The sequence below is a fragment of the Neocloeon triangulifer genome, unplaced genomic scaffold, assembly GCF_031216515.1.
Source record: "Neocloeon triangulifer isolate White Clay Creek 2 clone unplaced genomic scaffold, ASM3121651v1 ptg000014l, whole genome shotgun sequence".
NCBI classification, from domain to species: Eukaryota; Metazoa; Arthropoda; class Insecta; order Ephemeroptera; family Baetidae; genus Neocloeon; species Neocloeon triangulifer.
The window spans coordinates 3,268,536-3,293,909 of record NW_026775556.1 but is presented as its reverse complement, the minus strand read 5'-3'; the positions used below and the strand labels follow the sequence as shown (position 1 = coordinate 3,293,909).

At 35.5% G+C, this 25,374-nt stretch overlaps 3 protein-coding genes across 4 annotated transcripts in view; all 3 read right to left on the bottom strand.

The window, feature by feature from the left end:
• The window catches only part of LOC132200435 (uncharacterized), a 67,379-nt gene extending 62,908 nt beyond the window's left edge, over window positions 1-4,471 (bottom strand). Inside the window, exon 1 of the mRNA XM_059625897.1 lies at window positions 4,326-4,471. Within this exon, the coding sequence (XP_059481880.1) occupies window positions 4,326-4,350 (25 nt within the window). The 5' untranslated portion in view covers window positions 4,351-4,471. The remainder of the gene's footprint in view (window positions 1-4,325) is intronic.
• An 8,693-nt stretch (window positions 4,472-13,164) lies between these two features.
• LOC132200363 (farnesol dehydrogenase-like) lies at window positions 13,165-15,021 on the bottom strand. Of its 2 annotated transcripts, none has more exons than XM_059625774.1 (5): window positions 14,771-15,021; window positions 14,081-14,258; window positions 13,889-14,027; window positions 13,701-13,830; window positions 13,165-13,647 (listed from the first exon to the last, which is right to left on the bottom strand). In XM_059625774.1, exons 1-5 carry the CDS (start codon window positions 14,900-14,902, stop codon window positions 13,450-13,452), a joined length of 777 nt encoding a protein of 258 aa, XP_059481757.1. In that variant the 5' UTR covers window positions 14,903-15,021; the 3' UTR covers window positions 13,165-13,449. The 2 variants fall into 2 exon arrangements, with proteins under 2 accessions (XP_059481757.1, XP_059481758.1); XM_059625775.1 differs by having other exon boundaries at window positions 14,084-14,258.
• A 189-nt stretch (window positions 15,022-15,210) lies between these two features.
• LOC132199725 (cadherin EGF LAG seven-pass G-type receptor 2-like) lies at window positions 15,211-25,296 on the bottom strand. Its single transcript, XM_059624662.1, has 10 exons — window positions 25,182-25,296; window positions 23,727-23,857; window positions 22,277-22,490; window positions 21,325-21,495; window positions 20,682-20,934; window positions 19,736-19,948; window positions 19,184-19,294; window positions 18,407-18,616; window positions 17,834-18,084; window positions 15,211-17,345 (listed from the first exon to the last, which is right to left on the bottom strand). The coding sequence occupies exons 2-10, from the start codon at window positions 23,833-23,835 to the stop codon at window positions 17,192-17,194; spliced, it is 1,686 nt and encodes a 561-aa protein (XP_059480645.1). The 5' UTR covers window positions 23,836-23,857; window positions 25,182-25,296; the 3' UTR covers window positions 15,211-17,191.
• Between the last annotated feature and the right edge of the window lie 78 nt (window positions 25,297-25,374).

Here is a 25,374-nt window from a genome sequence, read left to right as displayed (position 1 = left end):
ATTAAATATTTGAGGTCACTGTTTTTTTTATCAACACGTCGTAATTCAATGAAATAAAGTAGTCAATCTGACAAAGATTTGAAAATTTGAATTAGATCCATTTTTATACGCATTATTGGCCCAGTATTGAATTTCTCCAAGCCTTTTCCAATTTTAACGGCAATTTCTGCAAGAATGGAGTTCCACTTGAGGGATCCGATCCATTCACTAATTTGCAAGTACCGCTTCCAAAGCTTTGTTAAACTTTTGGTTCAACTTATCGATCCCGACCTGCTCTACGTAAAATGGTAAAAAAGAAGGCGTCGTCGATTTTCCACGTCATTTATTTCACACGGCGAGGAACGAGGCAAATAATTGATTTACATCCTGCTCGCGCGTATGAATTGCAAATTTCTTCCCCTTTAATTCTAGTTATGCATTCGGATATTCGGAAACGCGTTCACAGAGACAGCTGGCTGAATGCAAATCTCACGCCGAGAAATTTCAACCGACGAGCCAGCTTTTGTCCGAAAGAAACAAGTTGGAAATTCATGCAAAATATTAATGAAAAAATTCCGTCTGGTACATTGTTAAGCAAATTATATTTATGCCATCGTGCAGTACAGGGACAGTATTAAAGATGCATCATTAATATATTTTTTTTTGCAAGAGCTGCGTTAATATGGTTACTGCGTAGGCTATCGTACAGTTAAGGTTTCGCTCACCTATAAACTGACCCTGGCTCACCAAATATTGGAATATTTTTGAAATGGTTACATTTTCTGACTTAAAACATGTTAGAGAAACAGCTGATCGGTTGATATTTTGTTCATAGACCACCAGGTGGCGGGAACTTGCGTTTAAACGTCAAACATTGAAATGCTCACATTATTGTACAGCAGTGCCGGCTATTGTACAGGGGAGGGCCAATTATTGTACACTCCAGAGCAACGAGAAATATATCCTTTCCAAAGTTTAAGCGTCTGGGAAACATTATTATTTTAGCAAATATAATTTTAATTTTTATACCCAGAAAGGAAATTTATTTGTCATTTCCTTGATATTTTTAAAAATTTGAAATTTTGGCTTGCAGCATAATATAATTAAGGGTTTGCAAATGTTTATTTTTCTATATCAAGAAGTTTTTTTAGAAACATAGTCAAATGAGATAAGTTAAAGAAACTAAAATGAGCTTTTTTTGTAATTGTAAAATTTGCCCTAAAACTTTTTCTTGCCATTGTAATAAAGGCTAAAAAATTGAATTATCAAATTTTTACCAGAAAAAAAATTTTAGAATTTTTTCAGCATAGCCAATCGTTCTAGCGTACTATTTTAATGCAGTAGTGAAGTTTTGAGAAAAAAAATCCAAGCAGTTAAAAAGTTATGTTGTCCGAACAAAAATACTATTTTCCGAGAATCGTTAAAATATGCAATTAATTAATTTCTTTTGAACCACTGTGACTTTTTCAACCAAAATTTGATACTTTACTAAATTTTGCACGCTGAATCGATTGGCTATGCTAAAAAAATTCCTAAAAATTTTTTTCTTCAAAATATGAATTTTAATTTTTTAGCTTTATTTTAAGTGTCAAAAAAAATTTTTACAAACAAAATGACAATTGCGCAAAGAAAGTTTATTTGATTGCCTATAAATTATCTCATTTGACCATGCTTGTAAAAAATATTTTTAATTAAAAATAATAAACATTTGCAAATCCTTAATTATTATATAAAATTAGTAACACATTTTAGTTCTAAAATATATCATTACATTCAGAATAAAATTTCCTTTTGTGCTATTAATAAAAAACCACGAATAATTTTTTTCCCGGGACTCTTAACGCAAGTGTTGCTGCAAAAATTTAAGAATTGGGAAGCGCCGCCAGCAGCAAAACAGTGTACTATGGTACACTATGCAATCGCGCCCTTTTGTGCAGCGAATCAGAGGGAAATTAGGTGGGCGGAGTCAGTATTTGTTTACAATGTCTCTAGTTATGTCGAGAGTCGCTTTTCTGTTCAAAATTCGGGCGAAGTGCGGGTTTTTTGGGCGAAAACAAGAGTAAATTTGGTCCATCCCGGTGACATGCATCGGCCGAGTTCAGTTCCCAGCGAAAGCAGCAGGTTAGTTTCAATTTAAACCCGGGTTTTTAGTCTCGCCAGACGTAAAATTTTTATTTTTTTTATATACCCCGGTCCATCATCAATTTTTTTTTAGCATAAAACCACATAAAACTCATTTAAAGCGAGAAATACATAACCAGCGTCCTTGTTGTACAATCTTTGGAGCCCTGCGTTAAAGTGACCCGAATATTGTACAGCCAGGAAAAATGCATTTATCTCTCTACAGTTGATTAATTTCCAATAAATATTTTGATAAATTTAATCAAGAAGCATCAATCTATTATGCCATTGGTAGAAAAGTTCAGAATATTAGCGTATTTGAATGCAGTGGCCTAATTTCAGCAGGGGTCTCAATGCCCGTTTCATAACAACAGGAAGCCGTTGACAGGTTGCGACTTGCGACTTTGTTTTTTCCTCTTCACTCCTGATTAGAGGAGAAAATCGTTTATAAACCAATTTTTATCGACTCAAAATAGATGTGGGGTGCATTTTATGTCAATATTTTTTCAAAAAATTTCAATAGCTTAGCGATATAAATGCGGCTTTCTTACGATTTGTACAATAGCTGGAGCTGTACGATAATCCATGCAGCAACCATAATACATTTATAATGTAATTTTAACATAGAAAATAAGCCCATGTTATAGTTTAATGCAAAAAAATGTAGCTAAAAAATTTATAAAAAAAAACGCAGTTTTGTATTTTTTGTGTATCTCGTATATCTATTTCTATTATATAACTTTATAATGCATAATGATTTCTGTAGACCTATGGATCCCGCGATACATTTATTTTATCAAAAATTAAATATTTCCACCACTTTTCTTATGGCTGGTGACATAAAATTTGGGGAAATAATAAATATAATAATATTTCTTTACTTGGAGATCTTTGTACCTAAATTTAAAATGGATCCTAAATTTGAAATGAAAACAAATTCCTTCAGAACTAGTTATGGCAACCACACGTGTAATACCTGTCAATGATAAAAACGTGCGTTGTTTTCATCACTGGATGCACCGCTGTGTGTGTGTTTTGGTTTTGAGCTGCTTCCACTCGGCAGGACAGGACCGAGTTAATTAAACGGTCGAATGTGTGCCTTTTGCTTACGCATGCACGCTCTGCCTACTGATTATGCGTCCAAAAGCGGCAAACGAACACAATGACGCACGAATTGCGCCCACTGCAAAGGGACAATGATAATCGCATTACATTTGCCGAAGAGCATCCATTTTCTGTAAAAAAAGAGTCCTCTTACTTGTGAATTCGGACGAATTCAGCGACGAAAGAGATTTGCTATTGATAAAAAGCATTCTTTGATCAGACAAATAACTCAATTAGTTGAGCAAAGGGTCGCACAGAAATTGCTCGAGATTGCCTCTTTTCACAATGCCCAATCAATTCCATGCACTCCTCTTCATGCCGCCCAGACCGAAAGTCCGCAGTTTTCTCCATTTATCCAACTGGGCGGCCTTTCAGAAATAATAATAAAATAAAGAGCATAATATATATAAGAATTTAATATTGAAAAATATGTGAAACTTTCCTAATTGCGTTTCTTTTCTTGATTGTAATTTCTCTCCGATTGGAAAATTGAGAAAAACGTGTTGACAATATTGTATAATTATTAGTTAATTTAAAATCAATTTAAGAATCATTTAAACGACAACTTGTATACAAAAAACAAATTGCAGAACCTACATTGATGATATGAAAAATTTATCAACTGATAAATTTCCTACTTGTAGTAATTATTAATGATTCTTTCTAAATAGAAATTATTAGTCGAATCATGATTGGAAGTACAAATAGTGAAAATTCTTCATTTTCAATAAAAAAAATATTACGTTTAGGCTAAAATGTACTCTATAAATAGTACAAAAAGTCGTTATAAAACAATAACTTTGAAAAAAATACTTGATTTTTTTTTATCTAAGAATCACTTTAAAGGATCCTAAAATCATATTTATTATTGTTTTAACGCATTTGATTAAAAGCAGTCCAAAAGTCACATTTTACTGGGTGACCGAAAATTCGGCGCACATATCGGCTCAATCGGCAATAATTGAGAAATCGGCGTTGGAATTTCTCAGCGCTTACGCTATGTTGCCCTTCTCAATTCTGAACCAGTCTCGGATGCGCGACAGGGGCCACATGTGCCGGCGGGCCGATGCGAAAAGAGCCCGGCGCGCGTTTATTAAAATTAGAATCGCGGTTTTCCCTACCTTGGAGTGATAGTCCCTGGTCCATTTGGGGTCCTCGGCAGGTCGGCAAGGTCCTTCAAGTCCTCCATAGGCTCAAATTCTGCGAGATACGCACGGGCGAGACGCAACTTTTTGCTATCGTTGCACATGCACACAGCACACTGACCAGTGACCTGACCACTGACACACACTCTCTCTCCATCCTGCTGGCGCCTGACGGTGGCTGCTGCTGCTCGAAATTAAAAGACCGAGCTAACAAGTCAAGACGGGGATGAGAGACGTATGCGTCGCGAGTGGCAGACAGAAAAATAAAAATGACATGGAGCCGATTAAAAATATCATTACAACGCGTTCAAAAACAATATTCATAAATGCAGCAATAATATAGTTGATGAAGTGGAATAATATTTATTTTAAATCAAAAATAAAATAAAGCATTGTGCCGAAATTTTTTCAAATAATTATTTCATAGCGTGGAAAATTTTTTAAATAAAAATCTTCATAGCAAAATGAAGCCAATTAAATTATTATCATCTTTTTTAGATAGTTAGTCCATTTTGTTAGAATTTTCTTAATTTGGCTTCACAGGACTCAAAGTCAAAATTTGGATTTTTTTTATGGATCAAATATTTTTTGAAATTTTTTAAGATCGCCATGCGTTTGGAAATTTAATGATGAATTTCGAAGTGTGCTGAATTAAATTAAAATATAAAACGAAAATACTTTTTCCACCTCTCCAGAATTTAGCATTCTACGTTGATGAAGTGCTCGAAAATAAACATAAGCCTGCATGGCTTTTGTTGAGATTTAATTCATTGACCTCTTTGCAGCACTTTTAATTCATACTCGATTTATTTAAGGAAAATATCGAGCCTTTTTAAGAGAGAGCGCCAGATGCAAACGCGAATTAGATTTGCGCAAGCAGCCGCTGGCAGTTGAATGTTTCATTAGCCGTGTGACCTGCTTCTCAATAGTCAAGGGTAATTAACCCAACACACTCGTGCAGGGAATTCGTTCAAACGACGACCGGCGAAGAACCAGCAGCGGGTTTGCAGCGCACCCGACGAAACAATGGCTGCACTAACCAAGGACATTTCAATTTTCTCTCTTGGCAAACGGTGTTTTGACTCTCGGCTGCACACCAGCCCCCACATTAGACCCTTTCACGTTTCGCCTTTTCTTAATTAATTTTCAAGCGATGAGTGGGAAGTAAGGCTTGGCAATGCCATGACAAATCTTTTGATGCTCACTATATAATTAATTGAAAAAAATTTATGTTTCATTACTTTCATACAACTTCATCCAAAATTTAGTTGTGTTATTAATCTTAGGAACAAATAAATTTAAGTATATATCTTGATTTTATGGTGGATTGAATCCACCATAAAATCAATGGTGGATTCAATCCACCATGAATCAACCCTCGATCGTGAACTTCTACTACAAAATCTTGATTTTATTTTACTTTTGATTATTTTTTATTGGAACCACACAAAAATAAAAAAAATGGGATGATTTTATGTTTTGTATCATAAAATGTAAAATTTGAATTGAAGAAAAAAATATTTAATTAATTAAAATTATCTATCAAGTCGGAAAATTAGCCGATTTATATTTGTTGGAAATGAAAATTATTGGAAGTATTAATTAACTAGTAAAACTAAAACTAACTAAATTAAAAAATTGTTAAAATAAAATAAAATTTTTGTTAAATGTATGTCCGTAATTAAATTATTTTTAAAATATTTATTTGTAATATTTAAAACTTGTTGCCAGTGGTCTCATTCACTTGGGGTGTGAGTATAACTGGGGTCCCATCGTAGTCGGTTGAGCGGCAAGCCTGTGGCTTCATTGTACATACACGTTTATGCTAAAACTCTACTTCGATTAAAATATTCTTCATTTTTGGAATAAATAAGTTACATCAAGATAACTGTTGTGATGTTGGTAACTTAATACATACATATGTAAATATAATACAGTTGGTACAACTGCCAACCAAATAAAATTAGAACTTTTCTACCCTTTGAACTGAACGCACGTCTCTCTCTCGTTCTCCCTTCCGGAGAGCGGTCGCTGGCCGCCCTCGAACATTTGAGGTCCTTTTACAAAGGCCGTAAGGCCGTACGAGCTACAGCAAATTGGCGACGAGGACACCTAACAAAATCTTTCTTGCCAGCCATCAAATTTGATTTTGCGTGTAAATTTTAATTTTAAATATTTTTTATTTAATATCTAAAAAATCGATTACAAAATGTGTTTAGCTGTTATTCTGGCGAGTTTTATTATTCCCTAATAACAAGAGGCTTTATTTTTGTCAAATACGTAAGTGATCATTTTGGAAAAAAAAAATTTATCAGCATTCCGTCAACAATATTTTTTAAGTTGGATTTTGAAATCGTCAACTCATAATAACTAAAAACTAATTTCAATTGTTATACTAGAATTGTTGTAATATTATAATTTAAAAAAAGATTTTTTTCTCGTCTTAATTAACCCAGAAATAAAATTTTTTGATTGTTACAAAGTCATTAAATCTTTCCAAAATTAATGGGTTCTCACTGTGGGAAATTTTATTTGGAAATTTGAAGGTAATGTAATAAAAAAAAAAGATTCCAATGTCTTTTTCATCAATGAAATAATTTGTTCACAAATTTAATAATCGTCCTTCCTTATATAGGATCAGTGTTGGATGAAGAAAATTAAAATAAATTATGATGTTGTTCTAAGTGATGGTAAATTTTTTAAGTTGCTTTTGCAAACAGATAATCCAATTTCCAATTCAACTAAAATAATTTTTATTCCAATTGCATATGTTTATTATAATTAAAAATTTAGATCAGGGATTTTCATGAAATTAAAATTTAAATTAATCAAAGCTGTACGCGTTATTGTATAATTGTAATAGTCAAACACATTTTGAAGTTGATTCTTCAAATTAGAAGCAAAATTGAAAAATGTATATATATTTATTTATATGAAGAAAAATAATGCATAATTTATTATGCGCCTCGACGTGCGCCGACTTTCAAATTCAGGCATAGAGATAGTCTTGAATAAGGGCGGGGCTTAAGTACCAGCTCCCATTTGATTACATTGTGCCAGCTTAACACTGTGGGGATAGGGAGGCTCCGCCTTTTTTTGTATCCCATGACTGGCTAACGCAAGATGCAAAATCCTTTCAATCCTTTGGCTAACCTTACAGATTGTCTTTTGTTTTGTGTTAGTTAACTTCGTTTCGAGTTGTGCGATCGTGCGTCTTATCGTCCGTGTTTTACCCATTGCGGCCAGACCGTGCGGCCGTCGGCCGCCGTCAAACTCTCATATGGGTGTCCAACGAGCCGGTGAGACTCGTCCGTGGCCGCAACATCGCCGCGCAGGCTTAAATTGGCCAGGTTTGCCACTGGAGGCCCAGTGTGCGATGCACTGCACAATAGCGTGTGTGCAAATGCAAAGCCATAAAAGTGAGTGAAAAACAGTTATTGGCAGAAACTGTCGCGTTTCACGCGCCCGAGAATTAAAAATTGTGAAAATTTAATTTGCCTGTGTTCATTACAGGTTGAAGACTGATAAAAAAAAAACCCACGGCGTTTGTGTAGGACTTGACTGCTGTTGCCATGCCGATGGCCAACAACATCGAGCACCTGAAAATCGGAGACCTTGTCTAGTTTTAGATGACCTATGACCGCTGGACAGGCAAACCCATTGCCAGTGCGGTGTTCAAGATCGCACCTGAGGTGGTCCTGAGTGAAGGGCATTTTTTGACCACTGACCTGTCGCGGCCGCCTGAGATGTAGGGTCGCATCATCTACGAAAACAGGCGAATTTTCCATCCTGCCCTTTGACTGCGTTTGCAAGCAGCCAGTCTTCGCAGCCCGTCGAAGTCATCCACATTTTAAGAACAACCAAAAGAAGGGCAAAAGAGGAATGCTTAAAACACAACACATCAAGAAACTGCCAGACGTGCGTTTCAGCCGAAAATGTTATTTTGGCGGCCTAGGCATAGATGCCCAAATTGTAAGAAGCATTATCGTGCCTCGTACCTGCCAACGCATGTGTTGAATTGCATAAGAAACCACAATGGCAATTATGTCATTTTGATGTAAGTTATGATTTATCGCTAAATTGAAAGTTTTTTATTAAAATTGAGTTTTAGCATCAACATTTATGATGAAAAGAATGGACAGCCGCTCACTGACTACAGTGGCACAGAAATTGCAACTCAACGTGATGATCAGGTGGACCACAGTCCGGCGTCAGGCGAGTCAGTCGCGTCAGGCGAGTCAGTCGCGTCAGGCGAGTCAGTCGCGTCAGGCGAGTCAGGCGAGTCAGTCGCGTCAGGCGAGTCAGTCGCGTCAGGCGAGTCAGTCGCGTCAGGCGAGTCAGTCGCGTCAGGCGAGTCAGTCGCGTCAGGCGAGTCAGTCGCGTCAGGCGAGTCAGTCGCGTCAGGCGAGTCAGTCGCGTCAGGCGAGTCAGTCGCGTCAGGCGAGTCAGTCGCGTCAGTCGAGTCAGTCGCGTCAGGCGCGTCAGTCGCGTCAGGCGCGTCAGTCGCGTCAGGCGCGTCAGTCGCGTCAGGCGCGTCAGTCGCGTCAGGCGCGTCAGTCGCGTCAGGCGCGTCAGTCGCGTCAGGCGCGTCAGTCGCGTCAGGCGCGTCAGTCGCGTCAGGCGCGTCAGTCGCGTCAGGCGCGTCAGTCGCGTCAGGCGCGTCAGTCGCGTCAGGCGCGTCAGTCGCGTCAGGCGCGTCAGTCGCGTCAGGCGCGTCAGTCGCGTCAGGCGAGTCAGTCGCGTCAGGCGAGTCAGTCGCGTCAGGCGAGTCAGTCGCGTCAGGCGAGTCAGTCGCATCAGGCATTGAATTTAACTGGTGTTTTATATTAGTTTCAGGTGTCTGAGGGAAACGACGGCATTGTTGAGGTCGCCTCCTCTCACCTTCAACGCAGCAATCCAAAGTTTGTTGCTGGAAAAGGAAGTTTCATTTCTGCGGATGGCGAGCAAGTGGAGCCGTCCAACACTGATGGATCTTCCTCTCATGATCCTGATGAAATACAGGTTTGTAATCAAATCATTTAAAATAACCTTTTAGTATTGAATTTACCTGATGTTTTATATTTGTTTCAGGTGTCTGAGGGAAACGACGGCAATGTTGAAGTCTACTCTCACCCTCAACGCAGCAAACCAAAGTTTGTTGCTGAAATAGGAAGTTTCAGTTCTGCGGATGGCGAGCAAGTGGAGTCGGCCGGCATTGATGGATCTTTCACTTATGATTCTGATGAAAATCAGGTTTGTTATCTAAATCATTTAAAATACCTTAGTTTCATGTGTTTTATTAAAACTAGCTTATTGATTAAGTAGAGTAAAGTTTTCTTAGCAATGATGGCTGCTGATGCCAATTTTTCTTCTAATAAACTAAGATTATTGGTCTCCATATGGATGGTTATATGGTTCTGATATCTGATTTGACCTCATGTTAATATGGAGTCCTTTTTATTTTTAGGGCTCTTTAGCTACAAACAGCCATGAGGAAGAAGGAGCGACTGAATAATCAAGATAGTTTCCTTTGAGATGTGCCCTAAGGTTGGAGCAACATAAAATCCCTTGCACTGTTCTTTCTGCTGTCCTTTAAACAATATGATATTGCTTGCAGCATGCAATTTTTATTTTCCACTGGGCTGATGTTATAGGTGCTCATTAAATTAACAGATTAAAACCGTTAGCTGCCAAGAGCATTTTGTATAGTTGAAAAAAAATACATTCTTTTGTTATGCCCTGGACTTCTAGTTGGTATAATAATTATTGTAACAGATGCACATGTTTAATTATGGTTTCAGGAGATTGATTAATGCTGTATTGCAATTTATTTATTCCTATTCTTGAATATTGTCTGACCCCTTTGTAAATGGAATGAATACAAATTTCAAATTAAAATTATTAATATATTAGTTGTACAGTTTGTTGATCACATTATGTTACTTTACTTAGATTTTTGAATTTCTGTAAATTAAATTTTTATTTCAAAAAAATTAATACGCAGTACAAAAGTGGCACAAATAATTTTGTTATCAATAATTATGAACAGAATTTACACATAAGTATTTTTTTTTTTTAATTTGTACGTATCCTGCAATTGGGTTTTTTGCCGGAAATAACCGGATTTTGCTGATTTTTTTGCGGGGCTAGATTAGGAGGGGGGGGGGGGGAGTCTAAGTTTTAAGAAGATTAGGACACGCTAAAAATCAAAGAATTTCCGACCTTGGCCACCGGTTTGCGAAATCAGCCCTACAAAAAACATGACCAAAAAATTTTCTTGCATGGTAATATATTAGCTTCAGTTGAATATGTATTCCATCAAAGATGTTTTCTTAGCTTGGCTGTTTTCGATCCAGGAAAATATGCATTAAATATTAAATTCATTTAACATAAAAGTTAAACATAATTTATTAGACCAATGTTGGTTTTTTAAAAGTGGTGACCATCCATTAAAAAAATTAACAAATTTCATGTCGATTTCAAAGCTTTTAATGAAATTTAAAACTATGGATGCGTGCTTTATTCCCACCGCCAGTTTAACCCATTCACATAATAGCGCCTGATATTGCCGAGTATGCAACCAGTTAGTCTTGCCTGGCCAAACGGTTGCATAAAATCTGTCCCCTTCCGATCGTTAATGTTCACCGTCAAGCACATCAAACATTACGACTAGCCTTGATTGAGGGTGCAATGCAAGTGGCACTTTTTCCATCGCTCGATATGCGTTTACGGCCTTTTTCCGCAGATAAAAAAAACGGAAACACGGACGGGTCTTTGCTTTCAAGTGATTTATTCTCTGTGATCGGAACGAAATTCCCAACACTCCATTATATTTAGATTAGAATAAAAGGTTCGGCGTCGAACTTCCTTTGTCTCTGGCTACAATAAAAGAAAAAAGGTAAAATAGGATGAAAGGTCTCGAGGGACCAGAAACGAAATCAATCGATTCTCAGAGAGAGAAAAATTGTTCATTCTCCGGGGAGAATAGAGGACAAATTTATGGGCGAATGTCGTGCCCAGAATTGAAGCCGGAGTTGCTGGTAATTACCAAGGCTGCGTGCGTAACTCATGAAACAATAATAAAATGATTTGCATAATGCGGCCGGCAGTAGCAGGGCGACTTCCTTTTTCACACGTTGCTTGGCACTCGGCACGGCCAAAACGCGGCAGTGCCAAAAAGCGGCCCCATTCAGCTGCCGCAAACTCTCGCCTCCTGTTACGGCCTCCTCGGATTTCACAAAGGGATTTGTCGCCAGACTGCTGCGCTGCTGCTGCTGTTGCCTTTTCCTTTCCAACAAGGAGAGCTTCCGTGGCCGGGCTACACTTCTTGCAATGAATCTGCTGGATTTCAAACGCATATTCGTCTAGTGGCCGCAATTTTAGTTAATGCTTCTAATCTGAAAGAAAAACTGCTTTTCATTTCCTAAAAAAAAGTATCACATTTTGAGGCAGATAATTTTCCCCTCACCTTACTTTGGTTCAGAATGAAAAACACATTTGAATTGCATTCTTTTCCATCCTCTCGGAAAATTAAAATCCACTATTATGACGAGAAAAAAACATGAAACGTGTGATGTCACACGTATTTTCATAATTATCAACCCTTCCACCAATAATTTAGAATTTTTAATTTCCTATAGTGGTTTTTAGTTGGACAAAATCATTCAAAAACACGATCTATCGATCTAAACCAGATCATCACATTTTAAATAAAACTGGCTAAATATGAACAGGTCTCTAGTCACACCCGTCTGCCAACCTTTTGAATCCATTAATTTTTCACACCAATTCATATGACACAAAAACATCGTCTTTTGTATCAAAAGTGTAGAGTGCTCTCATTATTCCTTCGTTGGCCCCGTTCAAGCAATAACACGAGAAATGGGAAAAAATGTTTTGGCAGGTCTAGACAATAATATAATGAATGAAAAATTTCTGACTGTGCCTTTTAACATACATGGGTTATTCTCATGAAATATTTTATGTACAGAGTATGTATGCGAGTTCCAATGTTTTTATTTGTTTAATATTATATCATATTTATTATATTACATATTTTATATTTATTTTCAATTTTATTTTAGAAACTATATTATTTCAATCTTTTTAGAACAGGGAGATTCACAAAGTGAAAGTAAAAATATAAAAATTAAAAAAACTGCTTTTTATTAAATCTTAATTACGGTTACGTTTGTTTCTGTTAAATTTCTTAGAACAGCGAAAGTTGTTAAAACCACGACACGTGATTTTGTAAAAAATAAATATTCTTTTTCAGTTATTGAGCTTCAGTTATTTACTAAAAAAAATCCTACTTGAATACATTTTTGTTGTTCGTAAAAATAAAAATATTATATAATGTTTTAGAATGACATGAGACATGAGATACAGATTTGCACGATCCATATTTATAATATTTTATTATTAATAGATTCTTACGTACTTGTATTATGTGTGATGTGTCAATTCTAAAACAAGTTTAAATGTAGATTAAAATATTGAGGTGTTCAGCATCTATTTGAGGATAAATAAGGGGAGCACTTTCTTTTCTACACAAACCCGTGATGCATACATTTTGTGTGCTGCTTTTTTGGCGTGCGCGTTTCTCCGGTTTTATTTATTGTTTGGTGTTCCCGTAAAGCTACATCAGAATGAATGGGCCGAAAAATTTTTGTCGACCGACGCTATTTCTCATCTCCCTAGAGCCGCGATTTTTTTCTAAACACGTTTTGCGCTTCAAAACTTATTACGAAATCTTGATTAAAAAATTTTGCATTCTAGCAAAATCATATTAACAAAAATATAAGGCAAACAAAGACTCTAAATATAAATTAACAGGTTTAGCACTATATTTAATTTATTAATATGTAATTCTGGTACATTACTATAGTTATGGTTCCCCGAATGTTATGGGAAATCAATAAGAAGTCTACCATTAATCTTGAAATAATTAAATTATTACGTAAGTATTATTAAGTAAATTATTTCAGCATTCTTTATTTCTTACAATTAGTTATTAAATTTAGAAATACTTGCAAAAATATTGTTTTATTGGGTTCAAATTATTCATCTGTTATTTGATCAATTATTAATCTATTTCTGTGCTAAATAGCTTCTGAGCAGTTTAAAAAAATTCTCCCACAGGTTGGATGGTGAGTTGGTGGATCTGCACATGTGGCGGACACGCGAGTGCGTAGATCACAGCATTGGCAATGTCCTCCACCTCCAAACTGGGATTTTCAGAGTACATTTTTTCCTTTTCAATCTCAGACAATCCGTTTGCCATCCACCAATCCGTCTTTACAAACCCTGGGCTAATATTCTGGGAAAATGAAAGTAAAAGTAATATTCATTTTTTTGTTAACGATAAAATACCGTGACCCTGATTTTGGTTCCCAGGTCTCTCAGTTCCCGCCTCAAACCTTCGGTCATCACCCCGATGGCATGTTTGATTCCTGCAAAGGCATAACCACCTGGCATGTCTACGATTCTCGTCCCAACAATACTGAAATTAAAAAAAGTCCAAATTTATGTTCAAATTCCCAAGCAAGAAGTAATTTTACCTTCCGATGTGAACAATGTGTCCATCGTCAACACCTCTACTCCTCATATCTTTCACTGCCTCTTTTGTGAGGACCTGCAATGCAATTAAATTCAGGTCGGCCATCGCCCGCCACTTTGGCCAAGGGTCTTCTTGCCCCTCTTCAAAAAAAAAAAGATGGGGTCAACTAAATTTTACAATTTTCTATTCTTACCACCGGCTAAAGAGGTCGAGTGAAGAACGGCAGCGTTATTTACAAGCACATCGATGCCGCCGAGCTTTTCTTTGGTCCATTGCACGGCCGCCTGCAGTTCTTCGTGGTTCGAAAGGTCAACCCTGACCGCGTGCAGCTCGCCAGGAGCATTTGCTGCCAGTAACTCTTTTACTAAATCCTATTTATTTTCGTGATGTAAGAATAAACATTTGTAACTTTGTGCACAAAATGTTGTTTTTAAGATAATATAACAAATCATCTGTGGACGAGTAGACTACATTTTTTTATAAAGGTTTATTGCTTATGATTCAATTACGTATTTTATTTTTTAATAGTTATATATTTGTTTTAAACATCTTAAAACTTGTTTATTGAATTAGTAGATGATGTTTTTAAAATTAAAATTTATAATAAACACAATGCTACGAAAATAATTTCCAGGGAGAATTTTATATCTAGGACTAATGTTATTCAGTCAATTAAATAATTTAAGGGTGAAAAACTAAAAAATGATGTTTTTATTATTATTTAAATAACAGATTATAAAAAAATGAAATATTTGAGTTAGCAAAAGAAAAATATATTACTTAAAATAAAAATTATTTATTTTATTTATTTTGACATTAAATTACTTGAACTTTTAAAATTAAAAAAAGTCAATAAATAAATTTAAAAAAAAAACTGGTATACCTCAACTTTGTCTGCTCTTCTGGCCATTCCAACCACCTTCATGCCGTTGAGCACCAACGCTTTCGCAATTCCAGCACCGATTCCCGCACTGGCCCCTGTCACGACGGCCACTCTGCCCGCCCAACGCTCCATTGTTGGCTCCGCTAGCAGCCGAATCGCAGCGCAAACTGTCTTCTCTTTAACGAGGTTCCACTCACAGTCAGTCAGAGAAAGCGTCACACTTATAAGAGGATCGACTTAAGTGCAGTCTTTCTAAGCCTGGAGCTAATTTAATTTCCGTCGGAGAGGGGAGAGTTTCATTTATTATCTTATCTCGGCAGGAGTTTTTTAGGGCCAGCCCAGGGTCAATGATATCTCAGTCTTTAATTTTTATTAGATGCGCTTTAAAGATTAAAGTACTAAACTTGTTTATTTTTTAATTAAAGGCGGTGATGATTTGAAGCATTTTATTGATCGTTTGAAATTTATACATAATCCAAAGGTAGATTTTTATTATAGCTATAATTTCTTTACATTCCAAATACAGTATTTTTTTTACAATACATTTGCTCACAAGTTGTAAATTGTATTCGTGCATGTAGCGGTGATTAATGTATTTCTTTGTTAAGTAATAATCGATTTCATTTACTTAAATTTTTATACACATTACGTGGGGTCACGATTCCAGTTCTTTATACACTTGGAGGCAGCACAACTAGCTGCTCATTGTTACAAATTAATTATTAAATTTTAAGAACAATCCAGCAAGAAAACTATTTCAAACGACAAAATGTCGATATTTTTCATCAAATTTAGACTTATTCAATTTTGCAGCCAAAATTTTTGTTGCAAGTTTTTGATCTTACATGTTCAAATATATATTCACATGAATTTTGAAAGGTGACTTACGCTATGGTTAGTTGATAATATGGAAGACGAACATGAAAATGATGGTTTTACAATTTTTAATTTTCAATTAATATTTTGAGTAGTTTTTTTTCTTAAACTTTGACAAAATGTTTCATAAATCATGAATTAAATTAGATTTTTTGGTAGAGCTCTAAATTTATACATTATTAATTTTTTTCTATAGAAACGGAAGTACTTGAGAAAGTAAAGTAACACGATGAGCGACGATCAACCTACTTTTAGATTGGAAACTTTTGGTGATTTTTCTTTATGTATCGTTACATAATTTGCATGTCTTTTAAATACAAAGTGAGAATCGTGTCTCAAGTTTGTCTTACATGGTAAATCCATTACAATGTCCAGGAATTGTTGACACATTTTTACTTGAGGAATATTCGGGAAGAATCAATTCTTTATTTGAGCACCATACGAGAGAGGAGTTTATAGAGTTTTATACATCTACAAAGTGTGCGAGTGAGCTATCATATATAGTATGAGATCACAAAACGGCTGTTTTCGTCTCGGGAGAAAGGCAAAAATTCTAATTATGTCACTCTTCTGGCCAAAAATTAAAATTTAGCAAAAAAAAAAACTGCTGCGGCTTTTCTATAAGTAAAAAGAGCAGCCGCATTTCTGGAGTGCTCGTTAATCTTGAAAGACTTAATCAACTCCCGTTTTAATTAATTGTAATTTTCATTAAGCACCTATATCGATTACAAAGGTTTCAAATTGGGTCTCGCTCAAAAACAGTCCTGATTGCCACGACTAATATAATTTTTGTTTGCTAACATTTTATAATTTATATATGGCAGGGATTTTTCGATTCACAATTCACCTTCCAAATTTCGACCTCTATTCTAAAACAATACATTTCCGTCGATAGATTGTTTCAAATGTAGGCCATCAATTTAATTATATTAATATATTCACGTGTGTTTGCAATACGCTCTCGGCTTCAAATAGCAAATCGATGAATTATCCATCTATTTATAGTTTTACAAATCACATCGTTAAAAACTAATTTATACTTTCAAATACAAAGCGAAATTCGCGTGCAAATGTCTTCTATTTTAGGGCAAATGTAACAAAGCTTGGTGATGATGGAGGAATCCGAATTATTGGAAAGCACGTTTTTTTTATAATAATTTAAAAATACGCGTAGCCTACGATGCCTAATATAGGCCTACTTGATGAGTTAAATATAAGTATGCACAATTCATGCTATATTTAACCAAGTCTGTGAATATATTTCACAGGATAAATAATGAGATAAATATGCAAAGCCTAAAATTGGCAACCTTTCGAAAAATTGAAATCTCGCTCACATGCTGTCTAGGCAGAAACTATGTCGTGCGCTCAAATATTTAAAGACTTTTTACTATTTATATTTTTAAATTTGGCCTCTAAATTATTTCTTCCTCCAAAAATCATCCGTACCCGTTGAAAAGTAATTTTCTAGCAACTGCGATCTGAGCCCAGAAATAAATTTTAAATTTTATAAAAATCCAGATCTGTTCAACTTTCTTAGAAGTCTTAATTGCTGATGGTGCTTATGTTCTCGAGGCGGAGTTCCAGCAGCTCACTCGTCTCCTCTGGTTCCATCAAATCGTCATCAGGGTTGCACGCCAGGGTGGAGGTGGCAGCGGCCGCGGCAGAGCCCGAGGAATCTTCTTCAGCCCACACAATTCTGAATTTGAAAAAAAAGTACATTAAATTCTGGAGAATATTTTAATTGTCTTTCATATTTTTAAACATTATTTTCCACCTGGCAGTTTTTTTTTACTCTTTTTATAACTCAATATTTTAATTATAACATTTATAACAAAAGGAACTTCTAAAAATTGGATTTTTAGATGGTGATTTACAGAGTAATTAACAACCGTCTACTCCACAAAGTTAAGAAACGATTTCAGTTTTAAGAATGATTTTGATTCGCTCTGGATTGCGGAAACGTCACGTTTTTTTATAATACGCAAGAAAAAAATACTGTTTTTTATCTAACAATACATAAACTCACAAAACACATCGAGGAAAAGCCGACTTTAAATTCAAATCACCATGAAAAAAATGTGCAATGCACAAAAAAAATTCAGCGGGAAGTTTAGAATTAAATTAAATTTGTCTGTGTGTTTTGTATTCCACATGGGCAATTTGAATTTTAGAATTAATTTAAACCTGTCAGCTGGCGACGGTAGTTCAGGGTGGGTCCTGGGCGTCCAACCGTTGTTCCACCCGCGACTGCTCATTCCAGGGCCGGAGGCGGGCAGCAGGGGTTGTGCGTCATGCTGCAGGGGTGACGGCGGCGAAGTGAGAAGGTTGCCAGGGCCGTGAGGACCGGCAGGCAATGCCAGGGGATGGAAGTTCCTCACCAAGGCAGAAGGACAGTCGGGAAATAAGGTGGAAGAGCAGGCAAAGACGAACCAGTTCTGCAAAAAGAAAAAATTAATTAAAAAAAGGGGAAAAAGGTAGAAATTAAATTTCAACTTAAATTCTCAAATTGCAATAAAATCTCTTAAGATAATTATTTTAACACACAATTTGGCAGATGTACATTTTTAATTTAAGACAAAATAAAGGCATTCACTTTAAAAGATAAAATTATTGTCCTGTCTCTGATTAAAGTACGTTTTTTTTCTTTTTTTTTTCAAAAATGACGAGCAATTTACATTATTCTTAATTTCTGAATTGACTTAATTGAAATTCTTTTAAATTTTAACAAAAAGATTAATGTTGAATATTAGTACGTACAAAGATGGCAACTGTGATGGCAAAAAGAAGAGATGCCGCAAGGGACTGCGACTGCTCAAGGGCCAAAACGCTGAAGAACCAAGACACTGCGAATAGGGGCATCGTCCAGGCGCTCAGGCGGAGGCTCAATCGGGCTGCGTCCTCAGAAGCAGAACAGTGCAGCTTGTGAGGTGCCTTTCGAACGCCCAGAACTGCCAGGGCAGTCGTCGCCTGAGAGGAAAATTATAAATAATTTCTCATTTTGTTATTATAAATTAACGTTGAAAAAAAATTTTAAAAGCAAAAATTCAAGTTTTTTTACTAGCATAAAAAAGTTAGTGAACTTTTAGAGAAAAACTAAAGATTTTTTTTATTTAAATAAATATATTAAATTACTATTTTTTTACCATTTTTTTATAATTTTTCCATAGTTACTTCATGATTTAATTTAAAAATGTATTTTATAATATTTAGTTTATTATTATTTATCACTTTTGTTCATAAAAAATTTTAAGTTGGATAAAAGAGAGCAAGAGAAGAAAGGGTTTATAAAATATTATAGTTTTTAATTTTATAATTAATTTGTAGACACACTAATACAACACATATCATTGTAACATCTGAGATCTGAGATGACTGAGATTATTGGAATGTGAGATCAATTGGAGTAAATCATGTTCCTTAAACTCATTTAAAGGAAAATTTGATAATGATATCAATTGCAATAAATAATGTGCTTTTAAACTTTTTTTCAGGAAAGTGAAGTGCCAATAAATAAATATAATATATCTCAAATACCGTGATGAGGAAGGCGACAGGAACTAGATAAGAAACGAGCATTCCCTTTTGAATTGAAAGCCAGCAGTATCTTCCGAACTCGTAGCCTTTGGGATGAATCAAATAGCTCAGCTGAAAAAGAAATGTAAATGTATTAATTGCATTATCAGATACAGTATTTTCCTCCCGACTAGATTACTGCACGGCTCATACTCCATTTTCTTTTTATAACTATAAAAATGATTGCATTTAAAAAAATGTGGGACTTCTTATTTCAGGTCTAATAGTTAACTTTAATTTCTTTAAAGAAAAACAGACTGCTCATTAATTAGCCTGATTATTTTCATTGCAATAACAACTTTTTTTATAAATTCTTATTTTAATACTAAAATTAATTTAAAAAGGGGGGTAAAATTTTTAAAGATATCTTCTATATCAGTAAAAGTTATGCAGTAAATAAACTGATTTTTTTATCAGTTAGATCTGGAAATTTTCAAACAATGATCAATTTTTGGCTATTTCTGAGTGACTTTGACTCGTTTTGTGAAATCTTTTAGGAGAAAAAAGTTGTACCAAAACGAGCAGCAGAGGCAGAGCCCAGGCGATGACGGCCAAACTCTGGAGTCCCGGCGCCCTAGACGAGGATCGGTCATGTGCCAGGGCGGTTTCCCTCGCCAGCCACAGGTACACCCTGACGCTGTTGGCCGTCAACCAGCACGCTGCACTCAGGTGCAAGTAGTGCAGCAACAGGGAAATGGCCTGGCAGCGCGCGCTGTCCATTGTGGCCTGGAAGGATAATTAAATCGATTGAGGGTGATATTTGATCAGCCTGTGGCGCGCACTCGGCTTTTGTGTCTTTGCTTTAAAGAGGACGGCTCGGAGAGAAAAGGGCAAAGGGGACAGCTCTACCGTGTCTAGCCGTTATTACTAAGAATGAATAGAAAGAAAAGATAAACTGAATAATGTGTGAGCGGAATTTAAGTTCTTATTTAGTTTTTTATAATTATAAGATTAATTAAAATTTAATTTATGTACATAGGCAGCTAATTTTTAAATATTTAATACGTTTAATCTATTTTATCTTTTATTTAGTTAATTAAATTTAATTCTAGCATTGTACACATATTATGTTTATTTTACATATAAATTTAACTATACATACTTAAAATTTATATTTTTCTAAATTTTTTTTTGTTAAATTAAATTAAATATTGTCATAGTTTACTTTTCCTTTAAAACGGATCTATCAAATCAATCTTTCAGCTATCCACCAGAGTGGTTGATGTATTTCTTTTAATGTTAAAATATTTTTTGGAGAGAGAAAATATGGAATTCATAACCAAAAAGATAAAATAATGGTAATTAGTGTAAATATACATACAAATTTATATTACTTAAGACTTAAGAATTAAAAATACAAAAATATTGATCAATTTAAAATATTACGAGTAAAGAAAAAGTTAATTTCGATTGCTATTCTGCTTATAAATTATTTTTTTGAAAATCAAATTCTACTCACATGGACTGCAAAGATGAAAACGAGGGACGCGGTGGCGAGTGCCAATTCGGTATGCAGAAGGACGATGGCTGCATGCACGGAGCCAGAGGGGATTCCCGCCGATGGTGTTGACCTGCACCTTGACCTGGCGACCTTCCTCAGGGCGCCAAAAGCCGTCAGACCCTGAGCGAGCAGCGCCACGATCATTCCGGCCAGAAATACCTGACTGGTAGTTCCGCCGTTTTCTTGCTCATTCGGACTATAGTAAATGAACCTGAAAAGTTATGGGTGAAAAAGAGTTAAAACAGTTTTTCGTCAACCTTTTCATTTGATAAATAAAGAAATATATTATTTAATTAAACAGTTAGATTTTTCTAAAATTTGCTCAAATTTTAATTTGAAAAGGTTTTCCCCCCGCCAATTAAGAAACTACATTTAAATAAACTAATGTTCACGATTCAGAATCCAAGTATTAGTTACATTTAAACAAAATTAACAAACAAAATTGATTTTAAAATGACAATCCTTTGCAGACATATTTAAAGGTTGGAATAATGTTTCTGGAGGAGAAAATTTGTTTGTATTATATACCAATGACTTTTTTTAAACAAAACTTTTGTTTTTAAAATATATTTTAATATAATATAATTTTTTCGAATCTTACATGACGCTGTCCATCATATCATGGTCGTGGAGATCGCCGTCGGCGAGACTGTTGTCCGGTAACTCCACTTCTTCCTCCGGCTCGTCGCTCAACACCTGGCCTTCGAGGTCTTCGCTGGCCTTTAAAGCCTCAGGGTCAGGCACCACCCCCTGCAGCCAAATCGCAGCCTCGCTGCAAATGACGTTCAGAATCGGTTTTAAATCGATGCCGCACATTAATCTGCTTAAAAGCCGGTGGCCTACTAAAGCAGCTTTCTGCTTTTTAATAATAATCAACCCTGGCACTGTTTTCATGTTTGCATGCAGATGAGAGAATCGATTTTCTTCTTTCGCGCCCCTGCATTTCCCCTAATGAGAACAACTAGTGCCGTCGCCCAACATCCGAATGCAATAGAAATAAATTGGCAAAAATGTTTGTTAAATTTCGGAGGCTCTGAAAAAATTGGGCAATTTTAATAAAGACTCACTAAATTGGCAGTTTTTATAAGCGAGGATAGTACAATTCTAACAAAATAACGCCTTTTTTGCATCTGGTATCAAATTTTAGCTTTTTTATTTAATAAGTTCTAAAGAAGGAAAATTTTAAAGTACATGAATTAATTTTTATTTGATATCAGATAATTCAAATATTAAAATCTTACAAATCTTTTTAACTAAACGACTTTTTCCTTAAAAGATCTCTGATCCTAAACTCTCAACATCTCTTTCATTTTTGTTTGAATGAAAATTTGTCAATCCAGATTGAGATATGGTAAAGATCATTTCAAATTTCGCTGGAAATCGTAATCACAGTTTGATAACAATAATGATTTAATCTTTAATGTGAAATATTCTTCGTAAAACTAAAAAATTATAATCAACTTATTTTTGCCTCTAGTCAATTTGATTGCACCAAATTGTCGTCCTTAAATAAAAAACTTTTGCTTCCATATCTAGTTAAAATTTAGGCCAACCTCTTTCCGCTATTGTTGTTGTCGTTGGCGAGCGGCTCGTCCGAGTATTCGTAGGAGTAGTACTCGTTCTCCTGCGCGGCTCTTGACGAAGACTTGACCGCTGAGCCAACGGGGAAAACGCCACCGCGGGCGATCGGATTCGCTCGGATTTTGGTGGAAGGCTGACGGACCTTGGGGTGAGAGGTGTTGGTCGCGTTTTTCACCCCTTTCACTACTGAAAACGTTCACAAGGAGAATTGCTTAAATGTCTGCTCCAAAAATACTCAAAATCTAGTTAGAGGACTTAATAGAAAAATTTAAATAAACAGCAACGCCCTGCTGAAAATGATACAAAAAATTTATTAATAATTAAGAATGAATAAAAATAATTAATACGATGTGCTTGATTTTTTTCTGGCATAAATGAGGGAAAAATTTTAATGTTTCAAATACAAAATTTCTATTACATCATCATATCATGCTTTTTTAACAATAACTTGTCGGAGGAATGTTCATTCTGTAATTTCATAAAGTAAAGCTTACAATCTTTCTTAATGATTAAATTGATTAGTCTGTCTAAATTGTGGCAAAGATAAGGCTAATGTGAAAGAAAAATATCACCTTTAAAGTTTTTCGAGATCGTCCAGTCTTTAAGTAGGTTATATATTAAGGTATTTTATATATTGTAATTTCAATCAGGTGAATCAACAATATTAGAGGATAGAAAATTTGAAAAGAATAATTGAAAATTTTCATTCAAAGATAAAACTTGTTTTTGCTTGTAAACAATTGTCTATTTTTACTACTTTTAATTTTGTCCACTTGTAAGGCCACTTTGAAGCCACCTTTGTTAAATTTTTAAAGTAGTCAAATTGATTAAATAAATATCTTAATTTCTATATATTAACTTTAAATTTATTTATTTCAAGTAATAAACAAAAAATAAATTTAAATTTAAAATGTGGATTTATAAGCAGTATCATTAATTCATTAATAATAAAAAAAGCTAAAATAAAATATTTTTCATACAAATAATTATATCTTTTAACAACCATCATCATACAATGACTAGATAAAAATATATATATTTAATAAAATTCCAGCATTCTAAAATGTAGCACTCAACATGCCTGAGAGAGAAAAAAATAAAGCTAAAGCATAAATTTTCTCGCTGCATTGATAATTTTAATTGAAAACTGAATTTGCTAAGATATCTATAAAAATCAATGAAAAAGAAGTTGAAATTTCTTATTTCCATTTTCGCCAACGCCAACGTCTGTGAAAAAAGTGTAAAAAAATTCAGCAACAGTCAAATTAAAACATGCCATAGAAGAAAAGGAAACACGAAATCATGCAGGCATTCGCGCACACGAAACGGCGCTCATCGTCAGGCGAGAACAATACACAAAAGCCATTTAATAAAAAAGTGCCAGTTCTGCGCTGCTTTTTGCGGACGGCCTTTTATTTCTACCTGGTATAGAGTTATCGTGAGTAGCCAGAGCTGCCATTGACTGAGAGGCCAGCCAGGTAATAATAAATGCCAGGATGGTCCAAACATAAATTTTCCAGGTGCGGGCCATGTCACTCGAGCTGTCACAACACCTGGAGTGGAACGAGTCGTTAATGACCTTTTGCCACACAATATACACCTTTTTAACTCGTCCTCTCTCTTTCTCTACCACTCAGGCTATATAAAATAAAAAACGGAAAGAAACGAAATCAAGTGTGCAGCAGGCAATAACTCATGTCACAAAAAAGTGGAAAAGTTCAGTGTGTTTTCTCGTTTTCGCAGATCTTTCGAAAATTTGATGAATAAATCGTGTATTAATTGCGTACATATATAAATAAATTAATTATGGTATGCTTGTCATCAATTAAGAAAATCCACAAGTTAATAAAAAAATTATTAAATTGCTACCTATCATGTTGGAGAAATTTATATCAACATCTGTACAAAGTTAAAGATTTTTAAAAATATTTCATGTGGCTTTATACAAAATTGTACATATTATTTTTATCATGAAATATTTAAATTAATGCTAAAAATAAATTCTAGTTTTAGGTTTGACTTGTGGTTAATTTAAATTAAAGCCTATGGACAGTTTTAAATGTTATTTCAAATTTTAACTACAACCCAAAAACATAAGATAATACATTTCAAACGCTCATTTTCTTCTGGAAAAAACTGTCGTAGTAGTTAAAATTGAGAAAAATTGCCTACTTAAATAAAAGGTTGTTTCTATTTCATTAAATAGGCTGTTTGCCTATCAATGTACAGTTTACTATTAAGATAATTATGGCCGCAGCCCTAAACCAAAACAGGCTGGCCACAAAATTTTATTCTGCAAAAACCACAGACAACAATCAAATCTCATCAAGGAAAATCTATTTGAGATTAAAACTGATCACAAACATAATCCTGAATTTATAAAAAAAAAAAATGGCAATTAATACTTTTTTTATTATATTTCCTTGTATTTATTTCATTAAATTCCGGGTTTGTGCGGGAAGTGAGTGTGAACAAAATTAAATTGAAAGTTTTGACCCTGCTAAAAATAAAAGAGATGAAGTTTCCAGAAAGTGTCACATCCACCATCATAGCTTATTTGCCACCGTCCCAAAAATTGCGGCCGGAAAGAAATGAAAAAGTGGCCACCTCAGGCGTTACGATTGTTCGCGGCACTTGAGACTCGAGTGTCTGCAGGTCAAGGGTCAATTGAGAAAATACTGCAGCGAGTGTTAATCATTCTTCAAGTTGGTTGATGGCGCCTACATGCAGAGGCTGGCGCCATTCGCGGCCCAGAAACGTCAATACTGAAGGCGGCGGGTGCGAGCCGACGAGGCCCCGCGAGGCCCTTTTGAACCCCTGCGTCGGTTTGGGGTCCGTTCGGGGTGGAAAATGCGAGCGGGGGTGCGTGAGACTCACCTGGGAGGAAAAATCGGCGGCTGGTTAGAGCGAGTCGGTCCAGGGGTGCTTCATGGTGGCCGCTGCAGATGCTGGCCCGGCCACTCGCCGAGATGCAGCCTCCACGACGCCGGCGCCCTCGACCCCCGCGCCACCCGCCACGCACGCGCCCAACACCCCTTTTTCGCCACTTTTGCCGCAAGAGCAGACACGG

Bases quoted from the DNA above. Each gene is read 5' to 3' on its own strand.
- LOC132200363 (XM_059625774.1), bottom strand. From the start codon at position 14,902: ATGGAGCGTTGGGCGGGCAGAGTGGCCGTCGTGACAGGGGCCAGTGCG. The intron at 14,259-14,770 runs GTATACCAGTTT...GAAAATAAATAG, and splicing joins GAAGAGCAGACAAAGTTGAG to GATTTAGTAAAAGAGTTACT. The intron at 13,831-13,888 runs GTAAAATTACTT...TTTTAATTTCAG, and splicing joins CACATTGTTCACATCGGAAG to TATTGTTGGGACGAGAATCG.
- LOC132199725 (XM_059624662.1), bottom strand. From the start codon at position 23,835: ATGGCCCGCACCTGGAAAATTTATGTTTGGACCATCCTGGCATTTATT. The intron at 21,496-22,276 runs GTTGGCCTAAAT...CGTCATTTGCAG, and splicing joins AACAACAATAGCGGAAAGAG to CGAGGCTGCGATTTGGCTGC. The intron at 20,935-21,324 runs GTAAGATTCGAA...ATAACTTTTCAG, and splicing joins GATATGATGGACAGCGTCAT to GTTCATTTACTATAGTCCGA.